Below are 17550 nucleotides of genomic sequence, written 5' to 3'. Positions count from 1 at the left end.
ATATTCTTAATATTCTTATAGGTGATAGAAGGAACTCTTATATTCACTTAAATAGAATCTGTACTTATTCACTGTCAAATTTTGCATATGATGTGACATTATATATAGATAACTGTAAAGACTCCACTAAAAAACTGTTAGAAGTAATAAATGGATTCAGTAAAATTATAGGATACAAAATCAATATATAAAAATCAGGGCACCTGGGTGGCTCAGTTGGTTGATTTCAGCTCAGATCATGGTCTCAGGGCACTGGGATTGAGCCCCACATCAGGCTCCACACCAACAGAGTCTGCTTGTTCCACTCCCTCTGCTCCTTCTCCCACTCTCTCTCAAATAAATGATTAAAAAAAAATCTGTTGTGTTTTTTTTAATTTTTTTTAATTTTTATTTATTATTTATGATAGTCACAGAGAGAGAGAGAGAGAGGCAGAGACACAGGCAGAGGGAGAAGCAGGCTCCATGCACCAGGAGCCTGATGTGGGATTCGATCCCGGGTCTCCAGGATCACGCCCTGGGCCAAAGGCAGGCGCCAAACCGCTGCGCCAACCAGGGATCCCTGTTGTGTTTCTATATACTAATAATAAACCATCAGAAAGAGAAATTAAGAAAACAATCCCATTTACAACTGCATCAAAAATAATAAAATATCTAGGAACTTAGCCAAGGAGGTGAAAGACCTGTACACTAAAAATTATTAAGCATTGATGAAAGAAATTAAAGATAACACAAATAAATGGAAAGATATTTCATGCTCATGGCTATTTGGGGTCTTTTCTGGTTCCATACAAATTTTTAGATTGTTTCTTCCAGCTCTGTGAATAATGTCAATGGTATTTTGATAGAGATTGTACTGAATGTATAGATTGCTCTGGGTGGCATAGACATTTTAACAATACCCTTCCAATCCATGAGTATGGAACGATTTTCCATTCCTTTGTGTCTTCATCAATTTCTTTCATAAGTGTTCTATGATTTTCAGAGCCCAGATCCTTTACTTCTTTGGTTAGGTTTATTCCTTGGTATCTTAGGGGGTTTGGTGCAAATGTAAATGGGATCGATTCCTTAATTTCTCTTTTTTCTGTCTCATTGTTAGTGTATAGAAATGCAGCTGATTTCTGTGCATTTTATATCCTGTGACTTTGCTGAATTGCTTGCTGTAGGAGTTTTAGCAATTTTGGGGTGGAGTCCTTTGGGTTTTCCACACACAGTATCATGTCATCTGCGAAGAGGGAGAGTTTGACTTCTTTGCTGATTTGGATGACTTTTATTTCTTTTTGTTGTCTGAGTGCTGAGGCCAGGACTTGTACTATGTTGAACAACAGTGGTGAGAGTGAACACCCTTGCCATGTTCCTGACCTTAGGGGAAAAGCTCTCGGTTTTTCCCCATTGAGAATGATATTCCCTGTGAGCTTTTTGTGTATGGCTTTTATGATATCGAGGTATGTTTCCTCTATCCCTAAACTGTGGAGAGTTTTAATCAAGATAGGATGCTGTATTTTGTCAAATGCTTTTTCTGCATCAGTTGAGAGGAGCACATGGTTCCTGTTCTTTGTTTTATTAACGTAGTGTATCACATTGATTGATTTGTGGATGTTGAGCCACCCTTGTATTCCAGGAATAAATTCCACTTGGTTGTGGTGACTTACCCTTTCGATGTACTGTTGGATCCTATTGGCTGGTATTTTGGGGAGTATTTTGACATCCATGTTCATCAGGGATATTGGTCTATAATTCTTGTTTTTGGTGGGGTCTTTGTCTGATTTTGGGATCAAGGTAATGCTGGCCTTATTCTATTTGGAAGTTTTCCTTCCATGTCTATTTTTTTGAAACAGCTTCAGAAAAATAGGTATTAATTATTCTTTAAATGCTTGGCGGGGGGATCCCTGGGTGGCGCAGCGGTTTGGCGCCTGCCTTTGGCCCAAGGCGTGATCCTGGGGACCCGGGATCGAGTCCCACATCGGGCTCCCAGTGCATGGAGCCTGCTTCTCCCTCTGCCTATGTCTCTGCCTCTCTCTCTCTCTGTGTGTGTGTGTGTGACTATCATAAATAAGTAAAAAATTAAAAATTAAAAAAAAATGCTTGGCGGGCAGCCAGGGTGACTCAGTGGTTTAGTGCTGCCTTCAGCCCAGGGCGTGATCCTGGAGACCCAGGATCGAGTCCCACGTTGGGCTCCCTGCGTGGAGCCTGCTTCTCCCTCTGCCTGCGTCTCTTTCTCTCTCTCTCTCTCTCTCTCTCTCTGTCTCATGAATAAATAAAAGAAATCTTAAAGAAAAATAAATTCCCCTGTGAAGCCATCGGCTCTAGACTCTTGTTTTTGGGAGATTTGTTTATTACTGTTTCAATGTCTTTGCTGGTTATGGGTCTGTTCAGGTTTTCTATTTCTTCCTGTTTCAGTTTTGGTGGTTTACAAGTTTCCAGGAATGCACCTATTTATTCTAGATTGCATTATTTATTGGCATATAGTTTCTCATAATGTGTTCTTGTAATTGTATTTCTTTGGTGTTGGTTTTGATCTTTCCTTTTCATTCATGATTTTATTAATCTGGGTCCTTTCTCTTTTCTTTTTGCTAAGTCTGGCTAGGGGTTTATTGATCTTATTAATTTTTTCAAAGAACTAGCTCCTGATTTTGTTGACCTGTTCTTTTGTTTTCTGTTTTGTTGATTTCTAGTCTAATCTTTATTTCTCTCCTCCTGCTTGAGTTAGGCTTCATTTGCTCTTCTTTCTCTGGCTCCTTTAGGTATAAGGTTAGCTTGTGTATTTGAGCTTTTTCTAATTTTTTGAGAGGCTTGTATTAAAATGTACTTCCCTTTTAGGACCACCTTTGTCATATCCCAACGGTTTTGAACAGTATGCTTTCACTTTTGTTAGTTTGCATGAAACTTTTTAATTTCCTGGTTGACCCATTCATTCTTTTTTTTTAAAAAAAGATTTTATTTAGTTAGAGAGCGAGAAAAAAAAAAGAGAGAGAGAGAGACAGAGAGGCAAGCTCCACAAAGGGAGCCCAACACGGGACTCGATCCCAGGTCTCCAGGATCAGGCCCTGGGATGGAGGCGGCGCTAAACGGCTGAGCCACCCAGGCTGCCCTGACCCATTCATTCTTTAGTAGGATGCTGTTTAGCCTCCAACTGTTTGAGTTCCTTCCAAATTTCCTCTTTCAGTTGAGTTCAAGTTTCAAAGCATTGTCGTCTGAAAATATGCAGGGAATAATACCAGTCTTTTGGAATTAGTCGCGACCTGATTCATGATCTATTATGGGGAAAGTTCCACATGCACTCTAGAAGAATGTGTATTCTGTTGCTTTTTTTTTAATAAATTAATTTTTTATTGGTGTTCAATTTACCAACATACAGAATAACACCCAGTGCTCATCCCGTCAAGTGCCCCCCTCAGTGCCCGTCACCCAGTCACCCCTACCCCCCGCCCTCCACCCCTTCCACCATCCCTAGTTCGTTTCCCCGAGTTAGGAGTCTTTTTCTTCTCCCTTCCTTTATATTCCCTTTCACTGTTATTCTGTTGCTTTAAGAATGGAATGTTCTGTATTTATCTGTGAAGACCATCTGGTCCAGTGTGTCATTTAAAGCCCTGTTTCTTTCTTGATCTTATGCTTTGATAATCTGTCCATTGTTTTTGGCAAGTCTGTGACAACTTCTCTTAGTTTTCCTTCATCTGAAAATGTCTTGATTTCTTCTTCATTTCTGATGGATATTTTTACTGTACATAAAATTCTGGATTAATATTTTGTTTTAGCTCTTGTGGAATATTTTGATATTTTCTTCTCACCTCTGTGGTTTCTAATGAGAAATCTACTATTTTTCAAAACATTTTCCTCTGTAGGTAAGCATTAGGCAAGATGTTTTTCTCTTAAAATCTTAAAGATTTTTTCCTTGTCATTAGTTTTCAAATGTTTTATTACGATGTGTTGCTCTCTGGATTTCTTTGAGTATATTCTGTTGGTTCCCTCAGTTTCTTGAATATGTTATTACTTTTGCTAAATTTGAGCAATCTTCAGCCATGATTTCTTCGGGAACTTTTCAACCCTGCCCTATTTTTCTCTTTTTCTGCAACTGTGATGACATGAGTGTTAGATCTTTTGTTATAGCCTTCAGGTACCACAGGCTCTTTACATTTTTTCCAATCTATTTTCTCTCTGCTTTTCAGAGTTATTACCAAGTCTATGGTATGACAGACTATGATCATAGTTCTCTATGATCAAGTTCACCATTTATTTTCCCTGTTCTATTCTGTTGTTAGGCCATCCAGTGACTTTTTGGCTTTAGGTTTTATATTTTTCAGTTATAAAGTTTTCATTATTTTTTCTTTCTTATACTTCTGTGATGAGACTTTAAATTTCTGCAAATTTTTTTCAACTGTTTTGACCATCTTTGTTATTGCCCATTGAAGCATTTTTATGATTGCTGTTTCAAAACCCTAATCAGATCATTCTAACTTCTGCATCATCTCAGAGTTGGCATCTACAGATTGTCTTTTCTCATTTAAGTTGAAACTTTCTTAGTTCTTTGTATGACAGGTAAATTTTCATTTGATTCTGAACATTTTTTTGGGTGCTGTATTTTGGGATACTGCACCATCAGAGGAAGTATTGCATTGATATTGCTAGATGATGGTAGATGTCCAGGTTTCAGCTGACCTGCCAAGAGGAAGGAGAAGCTCATACTGTTAAGCTGTGGAAGTTTACTCTTGCCCCTCTTGGCCTCTTCTGACGTCACTCTTGCTGGGAAGTTGAAGGATGCCACATTATTGCTGCCCAAGTGGCCTCCACTAATTGTTGAATGGGGGCCTCATTACTATATGGTGAGAAGGAAAGTCTTGGAACTCTATTTGACCTTCTCTGACACTACCTCAATCAAGGGCTTGAGGCTCCTCATTAGAAGTGTGATGGATATATTTTTTAATGAGTTTTTTTCTTTAAGATTTTATTTATTTATTCATGAGACACACACACACACAGAGAGAGAGAGAGGCAGAGAGAGAAGCGGGCTCCTCGCAGGGAGCCCAATGTGGGACTCGGATCCCAGATTCCAGGATCACGCCCTGAGCTGAAGGCAGATGCTCAACCGCTGAGCCATCCAGGTGTCCCTGTGATGGATATTTAAGCCTCATGTGGCCTATGTTAGTGAGAATGCATGTGGGGTTACAATTTTTTCTCATGACATTTGGCTGGAGTAGGACAGTTATTCTCTAAAAGATTCCTGTCTAGGCTAATCATTTCTTGGTCCTCTGGTTAGAGACAACAAACTTGTCTTGAGGCCTTTTGGGGACATTTTTTTCCTTTTTTTTTTTTTTTTTTTGGTCTGTGTCTATTTCATTTTAAGGTTATAGGCTTCTCCACACACAATGGGGGTAAAAGAAAATGCAGAGAAATCACTGCTATATTGTTCCTTAGGTCCCAATATCCTTAGCTGATTTGTGTTCTTTGTTGCACCTTTCTGAACTATCTTAGTTTTGTATATAAAATTGGTGTTTTAACTTGAAGTGAGCAAGAGCAATAGGGCTAAGAGTGTTTATCTTTTCTAGAAACAGAAGTCCTTAATGATATTTTAATTTTTAAAAAAGATTTTATTTATTTGACAGAAAAACACAAGTGGGGGGAGTGGAAGGCAGTGAGAGAAGCAGAAGCAGGCTCTCTGCTGAGCAGGCAGGCTGAAGCGGGGCTCAATCCCAGGACCCTGAGATCATGACCTGGGCTGATGGCAGACACTTAAGACTGAGCCATCCAAGAGCCCCCTTAATGCTATTTTTTAAAAGAAATGAACATTACTGCTTCTTTCAGCAAGAGAGATCAAGTCAAAACTACTTTCGGAAGCTTTCACTCCTTCTCCACCTTTATTTTTCCCAGGATATTTTTCTATCAGAAGCAGGCACTCTGGTCTTTGCTACTAAAACTTTTCCAGGATTGAGCTCCTGTAGTTTCCTTGTCTCTCATTTCTTGGGATAGGTTTTCCTCATTGTTAATCATCTCTGGTATAGGAGCAAAGTTTACCACTGAGTTCAGTTGTAGACAAGACTTTTTAAATGTACTTTTCTTTTTTTAAAAGATTTTTAATAAAAATTTAAATATTTAAGAATATTTATTTATTCATGAGAGACACACAGAGAGAGGCAGAGACATAGGCAGAGGGAGAAGCAGACTCCCTGTGAGGAGCCTAATGTGAGACTTCATCCCAGGACCACCAGGATCACAACCTGAGCCAAAGGCAGACGCTTAGCCTCTGAGTCACCCAGGTGCCCTTTAATGTATCTTTCTTAAGATGGAGGTGTCCCCTGGTCAGAATGGCTAAAATTAACAACACATGAAAAAACAGGTCTTTGTGAGGATGCAGACAAAAAGGATACCTCTTGCACTATTGGTGGGAATCAAACTGGTGTAACCACTCTGGAAAACAATATAGAGGTTCCTCAAAAAGTTAAAAATAGGGGCACCTGGGTTCCAGCAAATTCTTGGTTTCAGCTCAGGTCATGGTCTCAGGGCCCTGGGATGGAGCCCCACATTAGGCTCTATGCTCAGTGGGGAGTCAGCTTGAGGATTCTCTCTCTGCCCCTCTTCCCACTCACACTCTTTCTAAAATAAAATAAATCTTAAAAAAAAAAAATAGAACTACCATGACCCAGCATTGCACTACTAGGTATTTATCCAAAGGATAAATATGTTAACTAAATTGCCTTTTTAAAAAAATATTTTATTTATGTATTCATTAGCCTAGATGGGAATCTTTTAGAGAATAAAGAGACACACAGAAAGAGAGGAGGCAGAGATATAGGCAGAGGGCAACAGGGCTCCTCACAGGGATCACGCCCTGAGCCGAAGGGAGACGCTCAGCTGCTGAGCCACCCAGGCGTCCCAACTAAATTAAAATTAAACAAAGAATTAAAAAAAAAAAAAAGAATCCTCAATACTGAGAAGGTGTTTTGAAACAGAAATGAAGGAAGACATTCCATACCATTTACACAGGGGGTTTTATTCAGGGTAGCTTGCTGACAGGTGGGTTGAATAGGCAACGATCCTGGCACTAAGCAGCTAATCTCCACAAAGTCAAGACCATAACCCACAGATTAATAGAGTAAAGGGCGATTATCTAAAGTGGTGCCATCTGTGCACCAGAGGAACGATCAGAAGGCTTCCCATATTCTGGTCAGGGCATACATTAATCTATACAAGACCTGGAACACAGAGCCCAGGGGGAGGTCATTGCAGAGACTTAAACAAGATGTGGGCCAAAGATAGAGTCAGTATTGTCAGCACTCCTATAGGAGATTTCTGAGAAAACCAGCATGAATCGAAGAAACTTTCTGAGAGGAAACAGAAAAGGATTGTCATTAAAAATAGTTCCACTTGCTAGTTATAGAGCTCTGAAGCTACTAGTTAAATTGGCAGGTAGCAAGATTCATTGCCAAGAATCCTTTTAAAATAGAATCTACTCAGAGTTAGCTGTAATCTTTTATTGAATTTTTATTCTATGTAATATTTATATAATTAAAGTCATCTAATAGATGATATACTTTGTCAAATATTGTGTCATAAATTCTCTAGCAATTTTAGAATATTTTTCTCAAAACCAATTTAATAGGAGGTAAAATTTTTAACACTTGTGTAATAAAACAATGTAAAATAACAAAGTTATAAACTATATAATAAAAATTATTGAATATGATAAATATAAAGGGAATTACAGTATATTAATGTTGTCTAGATTATTCCAAAAATACTTGATACTGAATGTAGAATCTGTTCTTTTTTTTTTTTTAATTTTTTTTTAATTTTTATTTATTTATGATAGTCACAGAGAGATAGAGAGAGGCAGAGACAGAGGCAGAGGGAGAAGCAGGCTCCATGCACCGGGAGCCCGACGTGGGATTCGATCCCGGGTCTCCAGGATCGCGCCCTGGGCCAAAGGCAAGCGCCAAACCACTGCGCCACCCAGGGATCCCTAGAATCTGTTCTTGACCTACAAAATTACTATATAACTTAGTTCCACAGTGAAAAGTGATTACACAGTCTAGATCAACACAGTAGCATGAGCAAAATCATGAAGCAGAAATGAAGCTACCTTGTATGAGGACAGAGAATGGAGCTGAGGAGGCTATCCAATTCCAATGATATTGAAGTTGTATAGAAAATAGTGGAGCCAGAGCAGGTTATCCTTGACAGCCAATTGTTTCTGAAGTGAAAAATTCTCGTTGCTAAGCAACTAAATCTAGAACTTAGCTGGGAAATAAAAGGAAGAGAGCTTCTGTTTCCCTTTGTTATGTGAGGTCAACTACCAATCTTTGTTCATTGAAAAGTATGGTACAAACCATCACAAAAGAAAAGGCCATGGAAACAATAGCTTCTTCTGTTGGTAAGTCATCTGTTAAGTTTGGCTCTCTGCATGAGTTGGTGGCCAGAGCAGTACCTTGGATAATGTGAATTTTCGTAATTTTTGTTTTGTTTTCCTTTTTGAGCATGGCCAGGGGGGGTGGTAAGGTGCTTCAGGTAAAGTGACCAATTATTCCAGTTTGCCTCAGAGTGAGGGAATTGCTGGGATGTGGGGCTTTGAGTTTTAAGACTGGGACAACCCTGGGTAAATTAGAATGAGTTGGTTACTCTTACTGCCAGTAAGGAACAGATGAAATAGAGCTGAAAGAAGGGACATTAAAAGAATCAGTGTGCATGTAGGTAAGAGATGTGATATGAACAGAAGATGAGAGGCTACTACCTGAATCTATAGAGAAGGATCACTTTTTTTTTTTTTCTGAGACTGGAATATGGAGTGGAATAGAAGAGATGTAGAAATGGCGTTGGGTTCAGATAAGTTTGTAATGTTGAAAATCCTACAAAGCATTTGTCTTTAGATTTGGCATCACTATAGATATATATTTTTTATTGGATTGAAGAGTAAGAAATCCACTTTATACTGTGATCCAGTGGCCACACATACGCAAACACCCCCAAAACTTTACATATGAATTGCTATGGAACTTCTAGGAATGTCCTCTGATGTTTTTATTCCATTTCTTTAAAGAAAAAACTGCAGGTCAGGATCCATTAAATTGATTTCGTGACTCTCTAATGAGTCAGACACTGGTGACAGATGGGAAAACTGCATATTGCATGATGGGGTAAGAGGAGAGAGGCACAGGTAGAGGTCTTTAGGAATTTGAAATGGCTGTAGGGAAAGAAAGAGTTGATAAAACATATAGGCTGTTGTTTATTTTGATATTCCAATAATGTTAAAGAATTTGGACTTTTTAAATATTTTATTTATTTATTTATGAGAGACACACACACAGAGAGAGAGGCAGAAACATAGGCAGAGAGAGAAGCAGATTCCATGCAGGGAGCAAATGTGGGACTCGATCCCCAGACCCTGGGATCACGCCCTGGGCCAAAGGCAGGTGCCCAACCGCTGAGCCACCCAGGTGTCCCAAAGAATAGGGATTTTTAATGACACTACCACACAATATTAATGCAGGGTGATGTTCTTGTAGGAGTTTGGGTCTCTGAAGTCCCTGGAATAATAAAATGAAGACAATGAGTATGGCTCAAAGATTCTAGCAGAATTTTCCTATTGTTGTCTGCTCTCAAGATGAAACATGGTTTATAGAGCTTAGCAGCAACACTCTATTTCTATTGGCTCTTCTCACTTTCCATCCTCCCATTCACAACAATTCCCACTCCATAATAAATAACAAACACACATGAAAGCTATAGAGAGCAAATCTGGAAATTAGGATCTCACCCAATTCAGAAATCTTTGTCCTTGGAAGTTTTCATATGATTCAATTTGTCTATGAACTTTGCTGTTCCCTTGTGGGATACTTGCATCTTGGAATAAAGTGCCTATTACTCAGGTGGATCTAAGTTCTCTAGGCAGCTTTGATAGTCAAAGAGGCAAGTATCAATAGTTATGCAGGGGCAAAAGGTATAAACCAACATGGTCTTGGACAAATTGAGATATAGAGTCCCCCTACTCTGAAGTCTCTAACTTTTTATAGTGGAGATTTTTTCATACCACCTATATGGATTGAGATAATTGTATAATGAAAACCCCCATATCTATCGTCCAACTTTCACAATTATAAACATATGGCCAATATTTTATCTATATCCTTCTAAATTCCCACCTCCATTTATTGAAAGTCCAAAGCATTTTATTAATTCACTAATCACTTTTTTGCTGTTTGATTTTTTCCCATTTTCCTTACCCGATCCCATCATACCCCCATCCTTTTATTTTCACTTTCAGCTCTGCAGCTTTGATGCCCAACTCTGCCCAAACACAGATCCTTAAAGGTCAACTCTACACAATGACCAATGCGGAAGAAGCAGACCAGCAGTGCCTCACGGTTTTTCCCTGGACCGATGGCTCTGTAATGGCAGCTCCATAATGGTGGCTGGTGAGGCTGAGGTGCCCATGAGAGTTCTCTTGCTGTTCTGGGTTGGAATGTCTCTATTCCCTTCTGGCTTCTCTCAGGCTGGGCCCTCCCAATACCTCAGATCTCCAGAAGTGGTGACCCCTTTAAAGGTGACTGATAGGGGCAGAAGTGCAAAATCTCCAGGCTGGCTCTCCTACAGCCTGAAGTTTAGAGGCCAGAGACACATTGTCCACATGAGGGTCAAGAAACTCTTGGTTTCCAAACGCTTCCCGGTGTTCACCTACACGGACCAGCACACCCTCCTCCAGGATCAGCCTTTTGTTCCTGATGACTGCTACTATCATGGTTATGTGGAAGGAATCTCTGAGTCCCTGGTTGCCCTCAGTACCTGTTCTGGAGGTTTTCGAGGAATGCTACAGATTAATGACCTTGCTTATGAAATTGAGCCCATCAGGCACTCTACCAAATTTGAACACTTGGTTTATGAGATAAAAACTAATGAGACACAGTTCCCAACTATGAGATGTGGCTTAACAAAGAAGGAGATAGCACTCCAACAGGTGAAATTTGAAGAGGTTAAGAAGTCAACTCTGAAACAAAATTCTAATGATAAATTATGGACCCACTCATGGTTTCTGGAGCTGGTTGTGGTGGTAGATCACAATTTCTTAATTTATTCTCAAAGCAACTTTTCAATGGTGCAGGAGGATGTATTTCTTGTTGTCAACATAGTGGATTCCATTTATCAGCAGTTGGGTACTTATGTGATTTTGATTGGGATTGAGATTTGGAATCAAGGAAATGTTTTCCCAATGATAAGCATAGAACAGGTTCTGGAGGACTTCTCTAAGTGGAAGCAAATCAGTCTTTCCCAGCTACAGTATGATGCTGCACATTTTTTCATAAAAAACTCACTTATAAGTGTACTTGGTATAGCCTATGTTGCAGGAATATGTCGTCCTCCTATTGATTGTGGGGTTAATAATTTCCAAGGAGACTCTTGGTCTCTTTTTGCCCTCACTGTGGCCCATGAGTTAGGACATACTTTGGGTATGTGGCATGATGAAGAATTCTGTTTGTGTGAGCAAAGTGGTTGCATCATGAATGCTATGAGAGTACCAGCAGAGAAATTCACCAATTGTAGTTATATAGATTTTACAAAAACCACTTTAAACCAGGGATCATGTCTACACAATATTCCACATCCAGGGGAAGTCTTTACGTTGAAGCACTGTGGGAATGGCGTGGTTGAAGGAGAAGAGGAATGTGACTGTGGATCTATAAAGCAATGTGAACAAGATCCTTGTTGTCTATTGAACTGCACTCTGAGGCCTAGGGCTGCTTGTGCTTTTGGGCTTTGTTGCAAAGACTGCAAGTTCATGCCATCAGGGGAACTCTGTAGACATCAGGTCAATAAATGTGACCTTCCAGAGTGGTGCAATGGGACATCCCATCAGTGCCCAGAAGATGTATATGTGCAGGATGGGATTCCCTGTGGTGACGATGCCTACTGCTATGAAGGGAGATGTAATAACCATGACAAACAGTGCAGGGAGATTTTTGGTGAAGGAGCAAAGAGTGCATATCAGAGTTGCTATCAAGAAATCAACTCCCTGGGAAACCGTTTCGGCCACTGTGGTATAAGTGGCACGACATACCTAAAATGTAATATCTCAGATATCTTTTGTGGAAGAGTTCAGTGTGACAATGTGACAGATATTCCCCATCTGAGAGATCATTCTACTCTGCAGCAAACTCACATCAATGGTGTCACCTGCTGGAGTATTGATTATCATTTGGGAATGGACACACCTGATGTTGGTGAAGTAAAAGATGGCACCATGTGTGGTCCAGGAAAGATCTGCATACGCAAGAAATGTGTCAGTTTGTCTCTCTTGTCACAAGTCTGCCTGGCTGAGACCTGCAACATGAGGGGCATCTGCAATAATAAACATCACTGCCACTGTGGCTATGGGTGGTCCCCACCCTACTGCCTACACAGAGGTTATGGAGGTAGTGTTGAGAGTGGCCCAGCATCTGCCAAAAAAGGTTTTTTGCTACTAGTTGTGAGTCTTATTTTATCTGTTTTGCTTTTATTGTCAACTGCTGTATTTATGTACCATAGAAAAACATTTCGGTCTCAAGGAGACTAAGGCTCAGTCTTCAGGTTAGGAAACTGCCTCCATTTTAATATCCTGTGCAGTATTAAGTTTTACTCTCTTGGCAGTGAAAATGTTACTACATGCCTGGAACTGAGCACATTTCTGACAATATACAGAAAAATGCAGGGACCTTCCCTTTTGTCAGTATCAGAAACATCAGAAACATTGCCATTAAGCAAAAGTAATTCCTAACGTCTTCCTGTCAGTAGACAGTTCATTGTTTTAAGCAGCAAATAAAGCTCCATTTCCCCTAAATTGGTTGTGTGTGTATGTATGTGCGCGCATGCACTCACAAATATGACTCATGGGAAAGGCAGGAGACAAGTATCTGAGGATCCAGACTTTACTTCCAAAGTAACCTTTCAAAGGTGCAGAGAATGTATTTCTTGTTGTCAACATAGTGGATTCCATTTATCAGCAGTTGGGTACTTATGTGATTTTGACTGGGACTTAGATTTGGAATCATGGAAATATTTTCCCAATGATAGGCACAGGATAAACAGGCTGCCAAACTCATGCCATCAGGGGAACTCTGTAGGCATCAGGTCAATAATGTGACCTTCCAGAATAGTGCAATGGGACATCCCATCAGTGCAGGATGTGCAGGATGTGATTCCCTGTAGCAACAGTTCCCACTGCTGTCAAAAGGGATATAAAAAGGAGAAGAAATTACTCAAATGTTTCTAACATTCTGCTCCAAAATCTGAAAAGGAAAATAATAGTAATAATGTTTATCCCATCCAACCTCTTGGGTTTATTTGATAATCAAAAGAGAGAAAGAAATGTTTAATAAAAACTCCTGACCCTGTTTCTTTTGTGCTTCCTACCCAGTCTTGTCTGCTCTCTTGGCTTTAATTTGGCAGTTTGGGTATGCTTGTGAAGTATTTTCTTTGAATATCAGAATGTGATCTCTATGAGGTCAAGGTGGTTTTTATCTGTTCTGCTGTTGTATTCCAATACACAGAACAATGTCTAATACAGAGTAAATATTTGGATGAGGTAATTAATTTGAATGGATTAATCACATTAATTAGGAAAAGTAAAAATGATACTTTGGTTCTCTTTTTAAAACTATTGTAGTTCTTGCTCAAAATTCAACTTTGATATTTAAAATATGTGCATTTATAATGCTCCCTTTGGTACCTGCCCAGTTTTTGTGCCCAATTTGTTTTCTCAGTGTTTTTGGAAATCCTGTCTCTTAAAAACACATGTCTAATCAGACACCTTCTGTATATGGTCCAGATAACTTCTGAATGCTGCTCTTCGTAAATTGAGTCAAACAACATTTCTGATATCATTTCCATTATGCTTTGCATGAGTTGCACCCACTGGCTATTTTCTATTTTGAATATACGTGGCTCTGCCATGACTGCACATCTATACGTGCAATTCTCATTCCCAAAATGCTGTTTACCACCCTCCCCCACTCCCTTGCCCTGGGAAACTCCTGTTTTTCTCTTAACAGAGGTCAAACATCTTATCTTCGGAAAAGCATTTCCTTGTGAAATATTAGGTGTTCTACTTGTGTGCTCCTGTCACTTTGTGGTCATTTCTTTAATGCACTCCAGGAATAGATGGGGAGAGAATCTAATAATGTATCAGGCAGGGACAAAAAGAGGAAAGGCTATCTTTTTTTGTGTGTGTGTGTGTTCAATTTGCCAACATATAGCATAGTGCTCATCCCTTCAAGTGCCCCCCTCAGTGCTCGTCACCCGGTCATCCCCACCCCCCGCCCACCTCCCTTTCCACCACCCCTAGTTTGTTTCCCAGAGTTAGGAGTCTCTCATGTTCTGTCTCCCTTTCCGATATTTCTCACTCATTTTTTCTCCTTTCCCCTTTATCCCCTTTCACTATTTTTTATATTCCCCAAATGTATGAGACCATATAATGTTTGTCCTTCTCCAATTGACTTATTTCACTCAGCATAATACCCTCCAGTTCCATCTACATCGAAGCAAATGGTGGGTATTTGTCGTTTCTAATGGCTGAGTAATATTCCATTGTATACATAAACCACATCTTCTTTATCCATTCATAGGAAAAAGCTATCTAGTGGAGCCAAAGAAATGGAACGATGAACCAAAAAGACAATCTGTCTAAACCTGATTTTAGAAAATAAGTCACACTATCATAAATTAAACAAAAAAAAAGAAAATAAGTCACAGGTTTTAAACATATAGATGTCCAAATAGAGACAAAAGGCAGCTGCTCTAATTAATTGGTTCTCTTTTAAAATTGTTTTTGTAAAAACAATGTTACATTTTATTATAGTCCAATTTATCAATCTAAAATTCCATTTACTAGGTTTTATATTTTTGCTTGAGATTACTCTGAGAGAATCCTTTTTATTTCCTCTGATTATGTTGACTTCAGTTTTAATGTTTAAATCTAAAATTTATTTTGTTGTAAGGAATGAAATAGGAATCCAACCATATGGTTTTTTTTTTTTGCAATTGGTTAGTCAATTGTTCCAATTTATTTTATTTTTATTTATTTTTTTATTCATGAGAGACACAGAGACAGAGGCAGAGACACAGACAGAAGGAGTAGCAGGCTCCTCACAGAGAGCCCAATATGGGATTCAATCCCTGCACCTGGAATCACGCGTTTAGCTGAAGGCAGACGCTCAACCACTAAGCCACCCAGGCGTCTCCCAATTTATTTTATTGAATAAGTGACTGTTCACTGTTTACTGGTAAATTAATCTGTGTTATATTTTAAAATTAATTTGACAATCACATTATTTTACTCATACATTTTTATAAGAAGTCACACCTTTTGCAATATTTCTATCTTAAGGAAAAGCTACACTGCCATTTTAGGTTAGTTGAATTCACTAGGGCTGGATCAGTCAAGATTAGTGTGTAGAACTTAGCCTCCTTATAACAAAGATACAGTGTCTTACCTACTATCTTAATTTGGGTCCTCCAAAAAGCAGACAGTGAGACCAGGATTTAGGTGGAGTTAGTTTATTTGGGAAGCACAACAAGGAGTATGTTAATGAGCAAGTTTCCATTCTGGGGTCATCCCCTGTGAATTCTCTAAGAAGTCATTTGAAACATGTTTTGGAATATTCCTCCATGGTGCAAGAGAAAGCATTCAGGAAGAGAAGTGAGATAAAGCTGCTTTACTTTATTTCATTTGTGTGTTCACTAGAGCAACACTTTTAATTTTCTTTAAGAACTTTTCCTTTGCAGTTACAACTTGATTGTTCCGCACAATAGGTCTAGCTTTTGGTCTATCTCAGCTTTCAACACCACGCCTCACCATTTCCAGCATTTGATTTAAAATGAGAGACATGCAACTCTCCTTTCACTTGAACACTTAGAGACCACTGTAGGGTTATTAATTAGCCTACTTTCAATATTGTTTGTGTCTTAGGGAATAGAGAGGCCTGAGGATAGGAAAAAAGATAGGGGTGTGACTGGTCAGTGGAGCGGTCAGAAAACACAAAACATCATTAGTTAAGTTCCCCATCTTAAATGGTCATGACACCTCAAAACAATTACAACTTTAACATCAAAGATTACTGATCACAGATCATCATAACAAATGTAATAATGAGAAAGTTTAAAATACTACAAGAACTACCAAAATGTGACACAGAAACAGGAAGTGACCAAATGCTGTTAGAAAAATAGTGCCAAAAGGCTGGCTCAGTTCAGGGTTGCCATAAACCAATTTGTTAAAAAAAAAAAAAAATGTTATCTGTAAAGTGCAATAAAGCAAAACAAACAAAGAAAATGAACTATGCCTGTATACATCCAAAATCTTGCTTCAAAGGTATAATTCTTCTTTTCACATTACAGTATGAAAATAATTTGATCATCTTGACACTCCTCAGGACCTCACACTGGTCTAGCATATTCATGGAAGCATGCTAACTAAAGCTAGAGAATGGGAAATTCTAAGTATTATGAATGCATGTCAGAGTATGGGAGAAAAGCTCCATAATATTTAGAGGCATGCCATACTCGGGATATTTTTAGGGGTCTGGGAGTACACTAAGACATTCCCTTTGAACTAAAGGACAAATTAAAAAAACTCAAATCTCCTACCACTAATAAAGAAGCAAAGTGCCTGATGGGTAAGTCACTCTGGCCCTGCCCTTTCTCCTTTTCTGCTTCCTTATCTTTTTCTCTCACCTTCTTTTCCTTTTTTCTCTTAGATTTTCAGTATTCCTTTGAAAATAAATTTGTGAAATCACCTATACAAATTTCTAGGTCTTTAAAAATTTATTGAAATGTTCCTGAATATTTCAAATATATATAAAAGTTGAAAGAGAATAATTATGAACTCCTATACTCCCACCAGCAACATTCAGCACACAACGTGGGACTCGATCCTGGGTCTCCAGGATCACGCCCTGGGCTGAAGGCAGCACTAAACCACTGAGTCACCCTGGCTGCCCGCCAAGCATTTTTTTTTAATTTTTAATTTTTTACTTATTTATGATAGTCACACACACACAGAGAGAGAGAGAGAGAGGCAGAGACATAGGCAGAGGGAGAAGCAGGCTCCATGCACTGGGAGCCCGATGTGGGACTCGATCCCGGGTCCCCAGGATCACGCCTTGGGCCAAAGGCAGGCGCCAAACCGCTGCGCCACCCAGGGATCCCCCCGCCAAGCATTTAAAGAATAATTAATACCTATTTTTCTGAAGCTGTTTCAAAAAAATAGACATGGAAGGAAAACTTCCAAATAGAATAAGGCCAGCATTACCTTGATCCCAAAATCAGACAAAGACCCCACCAAAAACAAGAATTATAGACCAATATCCCTGATGAACATGGATGTCAAAATACTCCCCAAAATACCAGCCAATAGGATCCAACAGTACATCGAAAGGGTAAGTCACCACAACCAAGTGGAATTTATTCCTGGAATACAAGGGTGGCTCAACATCCACAAATCAATCAATGTGATACACTACGTTAATAAAACAAAGAACAGGAACCATGTGCTCCTCTCAACTGATGCAGAAAAAGCATTTGACAAAATACAGCATC

General features: G+C 39.2%; 1 protein-coding gene across 1 annotated transcript; it reads left to right on the top strand.

Annotated features, from left to right (window-relative positions):
• Window positions 1–9550: 9550 nt before the first annotated feature.
• ADAM21 (ADAM metallopeptidase domain 21) lies at window positions 9551–12703 on the top strand. Its single transcript, XM_055304074.1, has one exon. It carries the CDS (start codon window positions 10391–10393, stop codon window positions 12530–12532), a length of 2142 nt encoding a protein of 713 aa, XP_055160049.1. The 5' UTR covers window positions 9551–10390; the 3' UTR covers window positions 12533–12703.
• The last annotated feature ends 4847 nt before the right edge of the window (window positions 12704–17550 follow it).

The sequence above is a fragment of the Nyctereutes procyonoides genome, unplaced genomic scaffold, assembly GCF_905146905.1.
Source record: "Nyctereutes procyonoides isolate TBG_1078 unplaced genomic scaffold, NYPRO_anot_genome, whole genome shotgun sequence".
Taxonomy (NCBI): domain Eukaryota; kingdom Metazoa; phylum Chordata; class Mammalia; order Carnivora; family Canidae; genus Nyctereutes; species Nyctereutes procyonoides.
The sequence above is the reverse complement of the archived record's forward strand: the minus strand, read 5'-3'. Positions and strand labels throughout refer to the sequence as shown.